Source organism: Sminthopsis crassicaudata, chromosome 2 (assembly GCF_048593235.1).
Source record: "Sminthopsis crassicaudata isolate SCR6 chromosome 2, ASM4859323v1, whole genome shotgun sequence".
Classification (NCBI taxonomy): Eukaryota; Metazoa; Chordata; class Mammalia; order Dasyuromorphia; family Dasyuridae; genus Sminthopsis; species Sminthopsis crassicaudata.
The window spans coordinates 149,356,114-149,376,427 of NC_133618.1; the positions used below are offsets into that span (position 1 = coordinate 149,356,114).

At 34.4% G+C, this 20,314-nt stretch overlaps 1 protein-coding gene across 1 annotated transcript in view; it reads right to left on the bottom strand.

Annotated features, from left to right (window-relative positions):
- Positions 1 to 5,690: 5,690 nt before the first annotated feature.
- The window catches only part of BUB1 (BUB1 mitotic checkpoint serine/threonine kinase), a 52,176-nt gene continuing 37,552 nt past the window's right edge, over positions 5,691 to 20,314 (bottom strand). The window contains exons 17-25 of the mRNA XM_074287670.1: positions 19,070 to 19,157; positions 16,682 to 16,899; positions 13,787 to 13,930; positions 12,539 to 12,654; positions 9,861 to 10,022; positions 9,504 to 9,661; positions 9,216 to 9,390; positions 8,810 to 8,916; positions 5,691 to 5,903 (exon numbers count right to left, since the gene is read on the bottom strand). Coding sequence (XP_074143771.1) covers positions 5,708 to 5,903; positions 8,810 to 8,916; positions 9,216 to 9,390; positions 9,504 to 9,661; positions 9,861 to 10,022; positions 12,539 to 12,654; positions 13,787 to 13,930; positions 16,682 to 16,899; positions 19,070 to 19,157 — 1,364 coding nt within the window. The 3' untranslated portion in view covers positions 5,691 to 5,707. The remainder of the gene's footprint in view (positions 5,904 to 8,809; positions 8,917 to 9,215; positions 9,391 to 9,503; positions 9,662 to 9,860; positions 10,023 to 12,538; positions 12,655 to 13,786; positions 13,931 to 16,681; positions 16,900 to 19,069; positions 19,158 to 20,314) is intronic.

Here is a 20,314-nt window from a genome sequence, read left to right on the forward strand (position 1 = left end):
TTTTTTTCTTGAGCACCATTAGATGCTTTAGGCTTTAAGATTAATTTTAAGGCTATCAGAATTTTATCATTTGTCTAACTGATATAGTTCCATAGACCTATCATTCCATTAAATATTTATCCTATTTGTTTTACTTTTTGTTTAAAATCTGTTAGAAGTATTTCTGGCTGTTTGGATCTCTATTCCATTTTCAGACTTTATATTCTATTTTAATACTTAGTATAAACTTTCATCTTTTCCTGCATTCTTGATATCCTTTGGGAAACTTTAAAGTACCCCTTCAAAGCTAGAAAAATTCACCACAAAATAAACATAAAGAAAGTCAAGGACCTGAAAATAATCTTAGAAAAGTTAAGGATGATAGAGCTCTGGTAATTCCTGAATGGAACAGAAGGGAGTATATTTATATATCTATATGTATATCTATCTATCTATCTATCTATCTATCTATCTATCTATCTATCTATCTATCTATATCTTAGACATATGAATGGCACCTTTACAATCTTTGACCACATGAGGGCATAAAAATCTCATAAACAAATGCACAAAAATAGTGATACTAAGCATATCTTTTACCAGCCACAATGCAATAAAAGTTATATTTTTTTAAAAAGCAGTTGAATAAAGGATTAAAAATCACCTGGAGAGTAAGTAGCTTAATTCTAAAGACTTAGTGGGTCAAAGAATAAATCACAGAAATGATCTATAACTTCATTAATGATAATGAAAAGAATGAAGCAACATACTAAAATATTCCTTAGGAAAAGATTCATATCTCTAAACACTTGTATAAATAACAACAACAAAAATAAATCAATGAACTAAGCATTCAAATAAACAAAAAGTAGAAAAATCAATAAACTTAAAATTTCAATTAAGCAGCACAATAGAAATCTGGAATATAGTAGAAAAAAATTAATAAAATTGAAAGCAAAAACCTCATTAAAAACTATAATTTGGGGGGGAGGATAAGTTTTTAGCTAATCTAATAAAAAAAGAAGAGAAACCAAATTACTGGTATCAAAAAGAAAAGAAGAATTTTCAAGCAATAAAGAAGAAATGAAACATTTTATGAAACAAGTTGATCTAACTATATGACAATAAAGCTGACAACTTATATGGATGCATAAATATTTTATAAAAATATAAAATATCCAGAATAAGAGAATACAAAATAGAGAAATTAAGTAACCCAATCACTTATAATCAGAAAAATACATATTAAAATAACTCTGAGATTCTACCTTATATCCAGAGCTGTGGAAAAATAGATACATTGATGGTGAAGCTGTGAATTAAATACAAACTAATCTGTAAAGCAATTTGAACCATGTTGCCAAAATTATCAAAAGTGTACGAACCCTTTGATCCAGTGGTACCACAACTAAGCCTACACACCAGAAAGATATTTTTTTAAAAAGGAAAAGTTCTGATATATACATCAATATTTGTAGCTTTTGGTAGTAGAGAGCTAGAAACTAAAAGGCTGCTCATTATTTGGAGAATGGCTAAGCAATTTATGGCATATAAATGTATGGAGTAATATTATTCTGTGAGAGAGGAGAAGGAAAATGGTTTTATGGAAACTTGGGAGGCATTGTATAAACTTATACAGAATAAAGTAAAAAAAACCTCACTTAAGGTAATAAACTTATAACATCTGCTAGAAAAGTGATGCAATAATACACAGAATAAGACACATTTTGGACAGTTAATCTGGGAGTTTGCTTTACTTAACCATGTTTATTTGTTAAAAGAGTTTTATTTTTCTTAATATTCCCCATACTTTTTGTAGACAGAAAGATTAGAGACAAAAAAGCTTATCTGGCAATTTTAAAAAATTAATTTAAAAAAAGAGACAGAACCACACAGGAACCCAAGCTTTTCCTGCTTTGCACAGCTTGATTTTTCTTTTTCTTTTGAATAGTATTCCATTTTTCTAAATACATGTAAAGATAGTTTTCAGCATTTATTTCTGCAAGATCTTGTCTTCCAGAGTTTTCTCCCTCCCTTTTTACCTTCCCCATCCCTGAAGACAGTGAGAAATCTAATATAGGTTAAATATGTGTAATACATGAAAAATCAGATCAAAAGGGAAAAAAACATGAGAAAGAAAAACAAACAAGAAAAGGTGAAAATACTATGCTTTAATCTATATTCAGTCTCCATTGTTCTCTCTCTGGATGCAGGTGGAATTTTCCATCCCAAGTCTATTGGAATTGCCTTGAATGACTGCATTGTTAAGAGCCCCGTCCATGACAGCTGATCATCACACAATCTTGTTGTTGCTGTGTACAATGTTCTTTTCTTGTTCTGCTCACTTCACTTGGCATCAGTTCATGTAAGTCTTTCCAGGCTTTTTTGAAATTAGTCTTCCACAGCTTTCTTATGCTGTCCCTATTATTTATTTCTTTACATCCAAAGCTGTGGTTGAGTCTTTTGAAACTTGTTTTCCCAAAATGAAGAGTGCCTATCAGACGATTCTCCTTTACCACAAACAATGGAAGAAATCTCTTCATTTCTATCTTAGCAATTAGTTATTCTTATTAGTAAGAATCAGATCCAGAATATAACTTCCCTGTTGGTTTTTCTACTTTTGAGAAGATGAAATTACCATTCATAAAAGTGGGGAGTTATTAGCTGCTTAGATTTTGGCAGAGAGAGAGTTTCAGCAGATGTCTGGATAACTGAAGCCCCCATCATTACTGTCATGCTTCAGACAGGCTTGTGATCCGTTTCCAGACCATTGATTCTTATTTCCTGCAACGTGCCCACAGAGAACAATTACAGGGATCTTGAGTTACCAGCATAAATATAATAAATAAGGGTTTCATGTACAAATCAACATTATTAGGTTCTCCCTTTGACTGTCCCTGACTTATAAAGAGGTAAGTCTCTTCCTTATTGTTCAGTGCTCAATTGCAATCTTAAATGTGTCTGGAAGAGTTTATATTCTGTCAAATCGAACTTAATTCAATTATCTGTACAGATTCATCTCCCTGGCTCTTACTACATGAATCCTACCTTCTTTTTGCTTGTTTCTTCATGAGTGTGTCTTACATTATTGTCTTCTACACATTATTTATTAAATGAATAAATGAAAAAGACAATTATTAACAGTCTCAGTCAACAAGTACTTATTAAGTATCTTATTAGGTGGTAGGCTATCTCAAACCACATAAGTGGTTTGGAACACAAAAATATTCCAAATCACTGGGAGAAATGCATATTAAGGTAACTCTGAGGTTCCAACTCACACCCATTAGATTGGCATAGTTGACAGAAAAGCAAAATGCCAAACGTTGGAGGGGCTGGGGGGGGGAACAGGTGCATCAATACAGGAACTATTAGTTGAGCTGTGATTTGGGTATAATCTGGAAAGCAGTCTGGAATTATGATCCCAAAGAAACTAACCAATCAATTACCATTTACTGAGCACTTATGGGCCAGTCATTGTGGTAAGCACTGGGGATACAAAAAGAGGAAAAAGACAGTCTCTGCCTTCATAATCTAATAGGGGAGACAACATGCAAATGATTCTGTATGAAGTCAAATATGGCATGAAGTGTGTAATTCATACCAAGCATTGGCTGAACATGGAAGATATCATACAACTCAGTTTGTTTTCCAAGAGCATTATATTATAAGGAGGTAGATAATACAGGGGGGATTGTGGTAGCCAAGCACGAAAATTTTGGTTTGGAAGTTAGGAAAATGCTAAGAAGAGTCAAAGGTGAGTATAATGAAGCACACTTTAGGGGATAACAATCACAGAATTGATTTGCTGATGGTTTTAGAAGTGGAAATTACAAGAGAAGGGAAAGAGAAAGGAGCTCAGTCTCAGAATAATTGTTCAGGTGGGCAGTAACTAGGTGCTATCTCCATTTTATAGATGAAGAAACTGAGACAAAATGATACGCAGGGAAACACTGCTAGTAAGTCACGACTGAGGCTGGATTTGAATTCAGGTCTTCCTGACTCCAGATTCAGTCTCTTTCATTGAACTACCTGCCTGTCCTATAAAATGAGAATAATATCACTTTCCAGGGTTGTTGTGAGACTCAACTGATAGTATTTGTAAAATAGTACAGTCCCCGGCACATAGTAGGTGCTGCATAAATATTTACTCCTTTTCCTTTCCTTCTTGAATTGCTTAAAATATCAGTCTGCATGTCTTGGCCAGGGTCTCACAGTCAGCGAGGGTCAGAAGTGAGACTCGATTCCAGGTTTTTCTAGCTTGGAGATTAGTTCTCTATTAAGCTATGCTGAATCAGTTATGCTTATCTTTAGCATATTGTTTAACCTTTTTGTTAATAACTTAGTCGTTATGATCAATTACAATATTGTTTTTTAATGTCATAATGCATTTAGAAATAAATTTGCTTCGCCAAATATAACAAACATTAATTAAACTGAATGACCCTGAAATGGCCATTTTTTATAAAAATACTAAGTCCTATCTTTCCCACTCCCACTTCTCATTCAACTCGAGTTTCATGCAACTCTCTTTTCTATGAGTCTATGGTTTCTTTCCTATATATTTGTATAAAGAAAATTAAGGGAATGGATTAGATGACGTGCAAAATCTCTTCCAGCTTTAGAATTCTATTATCATCATAATTTAAGAAGTGAAGTGAAGGTTTCCAAGGAAACCATAAAGCCAAGCTTGCTAAATCAGCCACCCCAGTTTTATATATAATTCTACATTATTAGCATTTGGCCTGTGAATAAATGTTTCTTCCGTGGAGTAAAATTTGTGGGCCTTGTGACCTCTTTTCTCTCCCTTTGCAATTTCTAGGTTCCTAGCCACATTCCTGATGGTTGATATGGCCCAAATGTATCAGGGTGAATTGGGTATTATTGTCTATATGTATAAAAAACAGTGATACCAAGTTGTTTTCAAAATCTCTCATTTTATTACATTTTTCCTTTTCTTTTGAGAAACAGTGCAAGCCAGAGACATTACAGTTGTTCTTGAAGTTGTTCTAGAATTTGAGCTGAAGGCTTTAAAAAATCCTTATCCCTAGAAAATAGGGAGATAAGGGATAATTTCAGAAGACCAAACAGCCTTAACTCTTATCTCTGAAAACAGTAATTAGCAGTAGTTCATATACAGACATACTCTTTCTCAGAATAAGGTAAAGATTTTATGAAACAGAAGTTAAAAAATAACAGCCAGAAAGTCTTAACTTGTCTGGCATCTTTGATAGCTAAAGAATTCATGTTTTCTTGGCAACTACCCACTTAATTTCCTATTTTGTGCATGTGTCCCAATTCATTCCAATCATACAGTCTTGGCCTTTCCACATTCTCAGCTGACATTTGATTGCTTCTGGTAAGCTGGCTAGCAGAGTTCAATGCTGACTGAAAGTACCATATCATTCAGTCAAAAGATATCTTTCGATAGTTAATAATAATAGCTGTCAATTATACACATCTCATTGATCCCCTTAACAGACCTGTGAGGTAGATAATAGAATTATTTCTCCCATTTTGTAGAAAAAGAAACTGGTTAAGGGACTTGTCTATGGTCACACAGCTAGTATTAGATATGGGTCTCCTGATTCCATGTCTAGTATTTTCCCCCCCTTCATCAGCTTTCCCCTACATCAGGACATTTAGAAAATGAACCAGGTTCTAATCGATGTACTTAGGGAGTGATAGAGTGAACCAATTTTTACAACAGGTAGAAGCAAATCCAATTTTATTTTCGTGAACGTTTGCATTCCAAAAGTAACACAATTAGCCGGCTGCGGAAGGATTTTATCTTGCTTGCATAGGACTTTTGAAATACTGCTTTCAGTTTTTCCCGTAAGGATTCCAGAGAAGGAAGACAGCGACAGTCTGATATATTCAACATGATGTGAAAAAAGTCAGTCCACATTTCAGAATTTGGAATCCTAAAAGTGTCACAAAACAAAAAAGAATGATAAGTGCTTTTAAAATGGTAAAACCTTCAATGATCTCAAAAGGATTGGAATTCAAATCCACAGTTTAGACCACAGCAAGTAAAAAGGATGGGAAACGTGACTACAAAAACACAAAACAACTTTAAGGATTTATAGAAATTATTTGACTTTTGGCTAGTGATAGAAGGATTATGATCAGAATCAGGTACCCTTTCATTTGGAACATACAATCAGCTGCAGAATGAGAAATTCAGATTGTGTTTATTTGGTATTTTTATGGCTAAAGTCCAAAATTTTGTACTTATTATAGCTAGAATAATGAGTAATGGCAGACATCAAAGACCATCCAAACCCGCAGGGGTTTTTATTTTTTGGTGTGGTTGTTGTCCTTCATTCTCAAAGAGGGCCAAAATGACATCACTATGTCAGGGTCAAGATACAACATGTTCTCCTGTGGCTGATCAGACTAGTATGAACTGGGAAAGCTCTACCACAGGTTGGGCACAAATGGCTCATGTGACTATTTGGAGTGGAGATGTCTTTAAATTTGTACATATCATATTTTATAGGCTTAGTTAGCAGAATGGTGAAGGCATGGAACCCCTTAAAATATTTGCTGCTGAACTGGCAGAAATGTTAAATTTTATTCAAAGATTAGGAAAAATAAAGATGTCAATTTTTCCCACTCAAATTCACAATCCTTAGGAACTTGCCTGTAATAATATATAGATCAAAGGCACTAGAGCAAAATAGAAGAAAAGCAGAAAATGTTATAAAAGTAATTTGGGCTTGGCACAAATCTGACTTATTCAAGACTCTTATTAAGATTTTTGGGAATGTATCCTGGTTAACCAATTGGTCAAACTAAAAATATTTAGTTCTAACTTGTATATCACTAACAAAATGCTATGATTCAAAAAAGTGACTAGAGAAAAAATATTTGCTGTATTAAATTATTTGGTACAGTGAATTAGCAAAAATCATTCATCAAAATATTCTTATGTGCCTTCTTCTAGCATTCTATAATAACTGCTACATGGAACCTATTATTATGAGATTTTAAAATCTACAGGTATGTTTTTGGTACATGTTTTTATATATGTACAGATATAAATACAATTTTTTGGGGGGGAGGGGGAAATGGGTGGAACATGAGGACTGCTTCTTTTGCCTTTTTTTCTTTGATCCCACTATTTATGTACACTCCCCTCTCTTGTATAGTCTGATGGCCTCTAAATCACAGGGCTTACCATACTGGTGCCAGACAGTGTGGACACCCAACTTCAGCCCTGCTAAAGCCCTTCAGCCTCCTGAGAAACAGGGACTACAGGCATTTACTACTAATATACTTTTGAAAACAAAGACACTTATGGTTAATATTTTTTATTATTATTCACTTAGGCTTTGTTCAATTGATCAAGATGCATAAAATGCTTTTAAGTTTTCATTAGAAATGCAAAGATCCTTGAGCTCACCAATTAATAACTATTTACTTCCAAAACTTTCTTAAAAGTGATTGTTCATCATTATAACTGGTTCCTCATTCATTCAAAAATACTTACACAAAAAAATTCTTTGTAGATACAAGAGAAATAAATTAACTTTGTAAAGAAGAATAGGGAATATTAGAGAATATAAATAAAAATGTAATGCAGCACATAAATAATGATGAATGGAAAACAAATGAAAATGGGATGGTAAACTAAGCAGACTAGCTTATAATATGGAGAGTGAGATGGCAGAGAAGGTAAAACTGGGGAGAGAGTTCAGCTTCAATGATTATAGGATGGGACACAATAAATCTGGGGAAGCTACATCTTGCCTAAGAAAGATTTTTGTAAAGAAATATGAGACATGATTTCTGTACTTTTAGATTTAAGTATTAAAAAAGTATCAAGTATAAAACTATTGCATTTAGGGAAAATAAAAAACAAACCACTTTCTTTGTAAAAAGTCCAGTGGTCATCCTGTCTCTCTTTACAAATGCAGGCATACCAACATTGACAGCTACAACAAAAATGTTATATGTAGCGAATAGATGTACCATGTATGGTCTTAGTATATTGCAATTGAAGCCTTGCAAAATGTTTATTCCTGAAATGCAGGTGTTATAACTCTTACTTTATATATAAGGAAACAGGGTTAGAGAAGAGAAATTATTTGATTCACAGTCATTGCTTGCGTCTGAGGCAGGATTAGAATCCAGGTCTTCCTGACCTCAAATTTAGGGTTTTGTTCACTAGACGACACTGCTTTTTCAGAATGTAAATACTTACTATTTAATAAAATATTTTAAGTTCTTTAATAAGTAAGCCCTCTGTGATGAGATCCAGAAGCTGGGATAGCATAGTAAATAAGGTCAGGCATCATTTGTAACTTACGTGGCTACTCAAAAATCAATTCATTAGAATTTCTGGGTCTTGGGGTAACTACTTCAATAATGACCCAAATTTCCCCAAACAAAGAATTCACTCCTACCTCCTAACATTCACTAGCTATGTAGCCTAAATTATTCAAAGCCTCTGGGACTCAGTTTCCTCATCTCTAAAATGGAATATTGGATCTGATGCCTTATAAGGTCCACTCCTACTCTAAATCTATGTTCCTGTTATCTTTTTTCTTGAAATTAAGCTAACATTTATAATCTGTAGAAAATCATGATACAGAGAGCATCCAGAGTAGGAATACACTGATCTGTGCCTTAGGCACCCCTCCACCACTCCATTTTTGGGTCAGTTTCTAGTTTTTTTCCTTAAAAGCCAAAGAAATTATATTTCCTTCAATGCACTGGCTTCTTATGAATGGACCTGTGGATCATTTCATTCCAGGTGGATCCATTTCTATCTGTCTACTTGTCTTTTCACACTAGATACATATTTTATAACCATAAAGTTCACCTTTTGAAAATTCCTTCAGGTTTCCAGACTCCCTGGTCATTTTTCACCTTCATATATGTGCCAAACAGCATGCAGTATGCTGTTGCAGCAATCCCAAAGTAATCAGTCTACAAATAAAACACATATAAAACATCATTTATAATTTACATGGTTACTAAAAAATCAATTCATTAGAATTTATGCCTCCTGGGGAAACTACTTCAATACTGACCCAAACTTCCCCAAACAGAGAGTTCAAGTAGCTTTTCTCATGGTTTTAATACTTATCTCTGCTGAGTCTCAAATGATGTTCACCCCCAGACAGATATATATTTTTAAACATTCAAACTGATCATCCAAAACCCCAAATCATTCCAACGGCTTGTGAAATATTGAACCAAAATTCTCAGAACGAATAATTCCATACCTGATAGTTCCAAGGTTTTTGGCATAGCATTTCAACACACTGAAAACCAGAGGTTTCACACCTTGCTGTAAATGCAGTTCCTTTTGGGAAAAGGGTCATATCTATACTTTGACCAAAGTCAATTAAAGCTAATCCATGAGATAAATCATCTATTCCATTGTCCTGTTCCAGGAACCTGAATTTGAGTTAAAAAAAAAAAAAAAAAAAAAAAAAAAGTTGGTTGCTATGGAAATAAAAAAGAGCTGATAAAGAATAAGAGGATTCCTGACAAGAAGGAATTCGACTTGCCTTTCTCCAATTATAAAATTGTCAGGTTTAACATCCCCATGAATGATCTCACAGCCATGAAGTTGTTCTATCATGTGAAGAATTTTTATTGTAAAATAGAGAACTAGTGCTTGTGGCATCACTTTTTCAGGAGTGTTTTTGTAAAGGTTAATAGCATTCTGTAAACAGAAATGACATTCTTGATTAGCTACAATATGATGACAACAAAGATTTAAAATTAGCTATCAATGCCCCCAAATCCCTCTCCATTTCCAAAAACCTAGCCTCCAAAACTGAACAGAACTCAATCAGCCACAAAAATCTACACTGCAAACATAATTACTTATATAATTGAATTGCAAGATAGAATGTACTTACTAGTAATGTTCCATAACTGAATAGATCACCAACCAACACACTACCATTATGGAAGAAATGAGCAGCATCAAACTGGATGAATAGATGACGTATACTGGGTTTGAGTCTCTCCATCAGTTTGGTTCCTATATAGAATTCCCAGGGGTTTGCAGGTTTCTGGACCTGTAAATTAGGTATATGGAAACATTTATTGAAAAATCCATTGGATATTCTGGAAAATATCAGAAAAATAACCTATCATAAGGAAGTTAACCAATTTCAACAAGATGAAAGGCAACTCTAAACATGAGAACTCATCATTTCGGTGGGACTCAGATGTACTGTATGAGAGGAGGAGGAGAACTATACATACTTGTGCTTAATAATTTCCCTCTGGGATGATAATAGATCCATTTTTTTTCTTTTGGTGGATGTGGGAGAAAAGTTCCAACATCCTGATTTTATCATGAGAGCAAGCTTGGGGAGGCCTTGCCCCAAACTTTACTGAGAAATAGAAGCTATTTATGCTGAGCTTCTTCTTCTTCTCCTCTTCTCTATATCTCAATACTCTTTGTCATCATCCCCGCCCTATCCCACACTTTCTTTCTTAACTCAGCCCTTGATAAAGAGATGATGCTTCTCAAGGCCATCCTCTCTACATGTACCCTTAATCCATCTCCTCTGGGTTCTCTAGTAGATCTAATCCTTCTCTATCTGCTGGGTCCTTTCCTGTTGCCTGTAAATATATTTAAAATTCATTCATCTTTCACAAAAATCTGGTATCCCCTGAAATGATAGTCCACTACCATTTCAAAGCCCAACTCTCAGAAAAATCCATCTATACCATCACCCCCACTTCTTCTTTTCTCACTCACATCTCAAACCTTTGTAAACTGGCTTTTGACCTCACCACTCAATAGAAACTGCTTTCTTTGGAATTAGCAATGATTTCCTAACTGCTAAATCGGATGGCTTTTTCTCAGTCCTCATTGTTCCTGCCAGGGACACTTAGTGCTGTTGACTGCCCTCTTCTCCTGGATACTTTCTCCCATCTGGATTTTCTCTTTGGGTTCTCCTCACCCCTAACTACTTCTTCTCAAACATCTTTGCTGGTTATCTCTGGTATCACATCCCCTAACTGTGAGTATATCCTCAGGCTCTGTCATGGGTCCCCTTTTCTTGATATTTTTTCAAGTGGTGCTTCTATGGGTTTAATTAGCTCTGTACACATGACTCTAGAATTTATATATCTACCCTTAGTTTGTCTCATACTCTGACATGTATGTCCAACTGCCTACTGGACATTTCAAACTGAATAACTTATAGAAGTTTTGAACTCAATATGTCCAAAATAAATTATCTTCCGCTTTCCCCTCCCCTAACTCCTCCCTCTTCATACTCCTCTATGTTTGTCAAAGGTACTGCCATCCTTCTAGATAATCAAGTTCACAACCTCTAAATTATCCTTGAATCCTCAAGCTCCTATATAGCCAATCAGTTGCCAAAATCTTGTTTCTACTTCCATCCATTCCATCTCTCTACTCACATTTAGTTGGTTTTTTCTGTCATGTCCAACTCTTCTGACCCCTTTTGGGGTTTTCTTGGCAAAGATACTGGAATGTTTTGCCATTTCTTTCTCCAGCTCATTTTTGCAAATGAGAAACAGGGTTAAGTGACTTATTTACAGTCATACAGCCAGTATGTGTCTGAAGCTGGATTTGAACTCCAGGCCTGGCATTCTATCATATACTGGTTCACCTAGTTCAGGCTCTAGCCCACTCTCAACTGCATTGTTCTACCCACCTCATTCTCTTCTTACTCTAATCCATCTTCCAAATATTAGCTAAAATGATTTTCCTAAATCACAGTCTGAATATTATTTCTCTATTCAATAAATTTCAGTGGCTTCCTATTGGCTTTTAAAGCACTTCATAACTTGACTATACCTACCTTTTCAGCCATATCATCGATACAATAGTATTATTACTACAGATAAAATATATTATATAGATATTATATTACATAACAGATAATAGCTCACATTTGTGAGGTATAGCCAATCAGAGTCTTACAAATAATGTTCTCATCTTGGCATCTTCACAATGGCCAACACCCATGCCTGAAATATATTCTTTCTTTAATCCCATCCCTCTTTAAGATTTGGAAGAACCATCTTCTATACGAAAATCTTTTCTGATCCTTCAATTTGCTGGAGTGCCTCCTTCCACCTAATTGCTTTGAATTTATTCTGTACACCCCATACACACACAAAATCTTCTTCAATAGAATATAAATTCCTTGAGTGCAGGGGCTATTAAATATTTGTCTCTGTATCCCTGGTGGTGAGCACAACATCCAGGCCATAGGTATTTAATAAGTGTTTACAGATTGACTGAAACTTTTTTCCTCAAGTATATTGATAGTTGTTCCACAATTAAGAGTTTAAAGATATGCCTGCAGCAGTGAGAAGGCAAGTGCCTCATCCAGAGTTGGGTGGCTGATATGAGACTAAAAAAGGACCGAACTGAGCTCCTCCTGACCACAAGGTCAGTGTTCCATCCATGTCACATGACCAAATAATATAGAAAAATAGATACGAATTATGAAACTACATCAAGAACTGCTCTGAAAGCAAAGGTGACAAAGATATTCTAAAACTGACCTCTCCATTGTTCAAGTAACTTATCCCCAAAACTTACCTTTAACATTACTTTCTGCTTGTTTTTGGTGTCATTCATATTCCATTGAGTAGCTTCATAAACATGGGCAAAAGCTCCCTCTCCAAGAAAGGAATCAACATAGGTCAACCATGGACCTTCGGAAGAGGGATAAGTTGAAATGAGAAAAAGAGTTTGTAATACATACAAAGTTCTACAAAAGTACTACCACCTTAGCAAAGCATTTTTACAGTCTTGGACGAAGTTTATTTAAACAGGTCATCACAGCAGCACTATTCACCAAGTGGTCTAGAAACTGTTAAAGACTAAGTTTCATAAATGCTCCTTTAAGAAGAACAAGTATTTTGTTATTAGCTGATTTATTTAAATATAAGCAAGTTGTGTGTTTTTTTTTAATTTTTACTAATGAAAAAGGCCTTCTTTTATAATAAAGTACAATGAGTATCTATGGGCTATGATGCAATAAGATTTATTATGTAAATGAATAAAATTGCAGAGGAAGTCAAGGAACATAACCAAGGCTAGACTGACTAGGACTTCAAATGCATTTCTTGTTCTAAACCAGTGGTCCTCAAACTTTTTAAATAGGGGGCCAGTTCACTGTTCCTCAGACTGTTGGAGGGCTGGACTATGGTGAAAACAAAAAAAATCATACTCTGTCTCCGCCCCTCAGCCCATTTGCTATAACCCGGCAGGCTGCATAAACATCCTCAGCAGGCCGCATCTGGCCTGCGGGCTGTAGTTTGAGAACCCTTGTTCTAAACACTCTACTATACCATGAAATCAACTATTTGGTAATATTCCATTGTATTACAAAGGTAAAAGAAGAATATGCTATATGAATTTATCATTGTCAGAAATATATCCTACAAGACTCTCAAGTATACATTTTTTTGAAAAAAGGAAAAAGAAAAGTAACAGGATAATAACAGTAAATGATTAGGGAATGCCTAAAAGGCTGTGGTCCACTACAAGAATATAAAATGACAATTTGTCAATAATTCATAATAAACAGGGAAAGGTCTATACTAAATAATGTATGAGTACTTCCACTAACACAGATACCAACATGCCTTTTCAACCTTTACAGACTGTGTCCACATCCTTGTACAAAGCTTTTCAAGAGGATCTACTCTCTATGCTAGAAATTTTCCCCTTGGGTCTTTCATCACATTCCAGGTGTTGGAGTTTTCTCCTTTGCTCTTACTACATGGTCAACCCAATTATCCTCATAGAACTGAAACTCAATGAGCACATAACAATTCTTACCCAACTGGATTTCAGATTTTAGCTTGATGTTTGGAAGTTTATAATCCCATTCAAAAGCATTAGGATAAGAACTTATTGGGGTAGATAGTCTTGATAAAAATTTCTGAATCAAGTCACTATCCCATGGGTTCTCAACAATCAAATCTTGAAAGAGAAAGGAAAAAAAAATGTTATAAACCAAACAAAGCATAACCCATTCCCATCATAATATACAACTTTGTACAGCAAAACCTTGATCAGAGGATTGTGGCTTTAGAGCCAAGAGACCTAGTGTTCATTTAGATCAACTCCTGTATTTTACAGTTGAGAAAAAGTTGAGTATCAGAAAGGTTAATAGTCTTCAAGTCACAAACATAGGTTTTGGACTTCAACCTGGATTCTGTCTCCTATATCATGCTACCTTTCTCAATTATCTATTATTATCAGGGAATGAGTTTATAAATAAGAAAAGTCTCCTAAATTATGCTTAACCCTTTAAACAGTTAGTCAACTGACCAAACCAAAATATACTGCAGTCTTGTGATATTTTTGTTATATCTCCTATCTCAATAGATTCTGATTTCAAAGATATCCTTAAGAAACAAAAAGAAAAAAAAAATCCTTAAACATCTGGGCTTAATATTGTTTGGGTGTGCTGAAAGTTTTGCTTTTCAAAAATCAAGGCCTATTGAGGGCCTATCTAGGGTTGGTCCTATTTTGCCCTAATCAAGAAGCCTGGAATACAAGCCAATTAGAGATCTTCCCCTCTCCTCACTCCTGTCAGACAGGATTATACTCTGGAAGCTCAAATTTTATTCTTTTGTTAGCAGTAAAAACAGCTGGGAAAGGGGGTAAGAGCTGTCAAAAGCATAGAGTTGGCAGAAGACCCAGAAAATGCCTTTTTATACATCATTTAAATGATCATACTTATCAAGAGACTACTGTAGTTTGAAGTTTCTTCAGAAAGTAAAGCTTTTTAAATATCAAGAGACATTCTAAGAAGTATAAATATCAAGAGAAGATTTATAACCTTATAGAAATGACAAATAATCACACTTACTAGATGTATAATGCTATTTTAGGTGCTCAGGAGATTTAAAGATTAACTAAGGTTTCCTTTCCTCCACCAAGATCAATCTTTATATATACATATATATATTCAAAAGGGACAATTAGTGGAATAAGTAGAAAGAACATTAGACTTAGTTGTTAGAAGACTCAAATTATTGTCTTGGCTCTCTTGCAATTTAGTGATGATTAACCTTGAATAATTAAATTATGTTTCTGAGCCTCAGTTTCCCCATATGTCAAATAAGAAGTTTGGACTATAGGGTCTCTAAGGTTCTTTGCAGTGCCAATATTTTATGACTGGTTTCTGTGTACATCAGAGATCTGTTTATGTCACAGTGGGAATTTTCCTTAAGTGAAGATCTGACTGTGTCACTCCACCACTTTGCAAGAAATTTCAGAGGCTTCCAAACTCTTCTGGGGAGCTTTCAAAGTGTCCCCACCCTCCTGGCTAATACTTGCCCTCTGACACTCTAAGTTTCTGCCCAATAGGCCTTCCCTATCTACCCCACAAGGGCACCATTTCTGGACTTTTCCACTGAATGTACTTTTACATTCAAATGTACATTCAAAAACTCCCTCTTTCTTTAAAAACATCAATCAACATTACTTTTAATAGTCATCTTTTCTTGATACCTCGGGTTGATTGTGGCTAAGATCCCTAACTACTTTGTATTTATTTTCTTTACATTTATTCTGTACATACATGAAGCTCTAAAAGCTGAAAAAGTGCACTAAGACTTTTGGGACACCCTTTATATCCATTTCCTCCCTTTGAGAAGATAAGTTTGGGATGGTTTCATTCTTTGGATTTATCCCTGGAAACTGGAACAGAGACTAGTATATAGTAGATACTTAATAAAGTCTTGTGGATGAATACTAACTTAGGATACATTCTTGGATTCATCCTTTTAAAATTCATTCCTATTAACATTATTAAAATATTGTTGATCTTGAGTCACTTCAGTTGTATCCGACTCCTTATAGCCCTACTTGGTTTTTTTTTTGGCAATGATACTAGAATGGTTTGCTATTCCCTTCTCCAGCTAATTTTACAGATGAGAAACTGAGGCAAACAAGGGTAAGTGACTTGCTCAGGGTCACATAGCTAGTAAATGTCTGAGACTAGATTTGAACTCAGGAATATGAGACTTCCTGTTTCCAAGCCCAGCATTTTAGTTTTGTGACACCTAGGTGCCCTACATAAAATATACCATCTGTTTAAACATCACAAATGTTAACATCACAAATGTTATTTATTATTATGATAAAAGCAGTTATTATCTGCTTCTAAATTTACTTTTTACTTACATTAAAAGATATGAATAGAGCAGATATGCTTATAGGCATTACTTACAAAAAGTATATTTAATGATATTAGTAGTAAAAAGTTCTACAAGTAAATTCTAACTAATAAAAACTAATAGAATCATCTTTCCTAAAATAACATTGCCATAAAAAATATTATTGATGACAAAAATCAAAGAATTTGGTGTTATCACCACAAAAGTAACAGATAGCACCTGGTATATGCCTAGAACACAGTTTAGTTCAGCTGGTTATCTTAGTTAAAAAAACAAATAAAAACACATTTATCATTGCAATACTTTTCTTTCCAGAAAATAACTCCTAATAATATCAAAGTGATACAGTAGATAGAGAAGTGAAACTGAAAAAATGACTAAACAATAATGTCCTAAAACAAGTACTATCAAACAATATTCAAATCTGGCTTTAAATAATGTCTCTTATTAACTACTGTCTCCCTCTCAAAGGCTTTCCTTGATGTCCAGAAGTCAAATTTTTTTGTTTTAAGAAAAGGAAATTAAAATAATCATCAGTTCATACCTTGGCCATGAGGACTTTCAGATGGTCTACTCTGTGTGCAATTGTCTGGCTGCTCATCACTGACTTGTAGGTCCACCTCCATTGCAACATCATTTTCAGTGAGTTTACAAGCAACAAAGCCCTCCTCAATACCATCATTAACAGCTCCAACCACAGCATGCTGAGTGAATGGGACATTAACTGGAAACATACTCTCTGGGTCATTTTCTTGAATAATACTGGATATGTACAAACACAAAAGAGGCAGAAAAAAATTAAACTTGAGAATTAGATGTTAGAAGTCCATACTTGACTGATACCAAGAAGTTTTCTACTTGTCTAAGGGCAGCATATCAAAACTCCAGAGTAAAAAGAGATTAGCTTTAGGAATTCAAAGTTACTAGAATCTGGTCATTCAACACACATTTTGCTGGGAACATACTTGACTACTTATTATTCTCTATACACAGCTCCATGCATTTGCTCATCACTCCCTACACCTATTTCTCTCTCTTTTTGGAAGACAATCTGGGTTAAATGACCTTCCCAGGGTCACACAGCTAGTAAATGTCTGAGACTAGATTTGAATGTAAATGTTCTTGACTCCAGGGCTGATGTTTAATCTACAGTGCCACAGAATTGCCTCCCAAACTCATCTCTGCTATTGATTACTACTTCATTTTTAAAGCCCAGTTCAAACAGCACCACCTTAATGAAGACAAATCCTCTGACCTCCAATACATGATGCCCTTCTCTTTTTGGATTTTTTATAGTATTGTTTGCTCTTTGTCAATTGGATATTTATAGTTTTTTTTATTATTGATTTGTGTATAAGCTAAGCATCCTACTGTATTGTAAGCTTCATGATGGCATAAACACTGTCTACCTAATTTTTCTTATATAAACTTCCCTTCTTATCACCAAGCCCTGGGCTCTGGATTTGATTCAGGAAGTGCATAGTAATTGTTAATTGAATGTTGACCCTGAATGATTGCTTAGTTTACCAATGCTAGTAATAGCTGCCTGAGCTATTGGCCTCTGTTTCACCAAAGTGATTATTTTCTAAAAATAATAATGATAATGATGATATTTAATTGGACATTTACATAATGCTTTATTATTTGACAAGGCTTTTTACATATGCGGTATTATATCATTTCAGCCTCCCTCATAACAACCCCATGAGGCTCACACAGGCTCATATAGTATTTTTATCATTACACATAAGAAAATTGAGGTTCAAAAAGGTCAAATGGTAGGAGTAAAACCCTCTGACTCGAAGTCTAATATTCAATTACATCAATCAACATTTTTAATGGTTATTTCCCTTCTCCAAGTGATATGAATAAATCATCTTTGGAACACATGTATTTGTGGCGAATGGGAATCTGAAAGGTGTTTTAAAACCCCCTTGATATGAAATTAGAAGAGGGTATCACAGAACCTTAAAGTTAGAAAGGACCTCAGGGAGTCATGTGGTTCAACCTGAATAATCTCTTCCCTCTATAATACCTCCATTTAATAGGAATCTAGTTTCCTGGGAAGGCTTCCAGGAATGGAAAATTCACCACTTCCTTAAGGCAGCTCTTTCTATTTTTAGGTGTTATGAAGAAAATCCTCTGCAAACTTTAAAAGTATAGATTGATCCAATACAACAGTTTGCATGCTTGGAGTTGAATCCTGACTCAGGCATTAACTGCCCTTTTGGTACCTTAGTTCTATAAAAAAATCTATACGGATTGCACTACTTTCTTCACAGGGCTGTGAGAAACATGCTTTGTAAACCTCAAAGTTCTATATAAAGTGATGACTATATTATCTAAATATAAATTGTGCTAATGATCAAGCTAAAATCTACCTCTCTGCAATTCTTACCCATTACTCCCGGAGTCTTCCCCTGGCTCTGTGGAAAATATAACTCATCTATCTTAGTCAATCTCTTCTGGATGAACTCTGATGTTTCAATAATGGCCATGCAGTTTTGAAACCCATTGCATGTCTTTAGAATAAGAGGCATAAGAACAGCTAGGTGGCGCAATAGATAGAGCATCGGAGTCAGGAGGACCTGAGTTCAAATCTAATCTCAGACACTTGACACTAACTCTTACTAGCAACGCACTTAATCCAAATGATCTTGCTGGGGGGGGAGGGGGGAGAGGAATTCGAGGTACCTTAATTTTTTCCCTCCAAATACAATAAGAACAAGCTTATGGTGGCATGAGACCACTACTCTAGCTATTTGTCTCTTTGGCTTCTCAAGTCTGCATATCTTAAGTGAGAACAGCTTTCAATTTAAAATAACAACTACATAATAATGCATACAGATTAGAATTAAGTGCTGTATTATAGATGTGAAATTAAAGACACATTTGGAAACAAAGAGATAGAAACCTTTGAATGTGTGATTACCTTAGTTTTTGATTTTTTGAGTTCTCCACAAATTTTTCCTTACAGGAATCATAAGTTATCCCAGCACTATCATTTTCAATCATATTTTCTAAAATTCAAACATAATTAATTAGAAAAAAGGCATATGATAAAAAGTACTTTATGACAGCAACTATAATTACTTCAATTATATATTCCCTAATTTACAGTATACTAGATTTGAGGATTTAAAAGTATTACCATAGAAAAGCACTGATTTCCATTAGAATTTCAAAACTTCATTCTCATAGGAAAGCTTAGTTCAGAAATATAATAAAGATATGTAAGAATTATAATATTAACTTTTCACTTTAATAAGATTTCCTTCTTTCCTTTCTTTTTCTTTTCCATTTTTTTTTCTTTCTTCAAAGAAATGGATACAAAAAGTCTAGGCACACATATTTATAAAACCAGATATCATTTTTATGCTTGAAAGTGACTTTCCATTTTTCCTAATGAACTTGAATACTGAAGTAGCTTCAAGATTATGATATGGTTCCATGTAATGAGCACAACTCATGAGCTGGGAGAATCACATGAAAATAATTTTTTCAGGGATTATTTAGAAGTTCTATCATTCTGCAGTACTATTGTTATTTATAAAATGCCCAATGTAGTATGTAATCCTCTAGTTTCTTAAAAACACAAATAAAACCTTTAATGTCCTTTAGTCAAGTCTTATATACATAGGTTGAAAAAGCATAATGAAATGAAAATTTTGTTTTGCTATTCGGACTTGAAAAATAAATATATACAAACAGAAATAAATATGGCAATGATTCCCACTAGTTAAATAAAATTAGATACAATTTCTACAAAAAACAAGCTATTAAGCTATATTGTTTCAGGAGTGACCAACTCTCCATGACTCAATTTGGGGTTTTCTTGGTAAAGATATGGGAGTGATTTTGCCATTTGCTTTTTCAAGGTAATTTTACAGATGAAGAAACTGAAGCAAACAAGGTTAAGTGACTTGTCCAGGGTTATAAAGCTATTAAGTGGCTAAAGCAGAATTTGAACTCAGGAAGATGAATCTTTCTGATTCCAGGTTGGCAAGCTATATAGGAACATTAGAACCAGGAAGTACATAAAGATATTAATTTAACAAACATTTATCAAGCATTTCTAGTTTATAGAACATTATGCTACATAAAAAGGGAAGAAACACAATTTCGATAAGCTAGTCTTTGCTCTCTTAGATCTCACAGTCTAGTTGAGGAAAAAAGA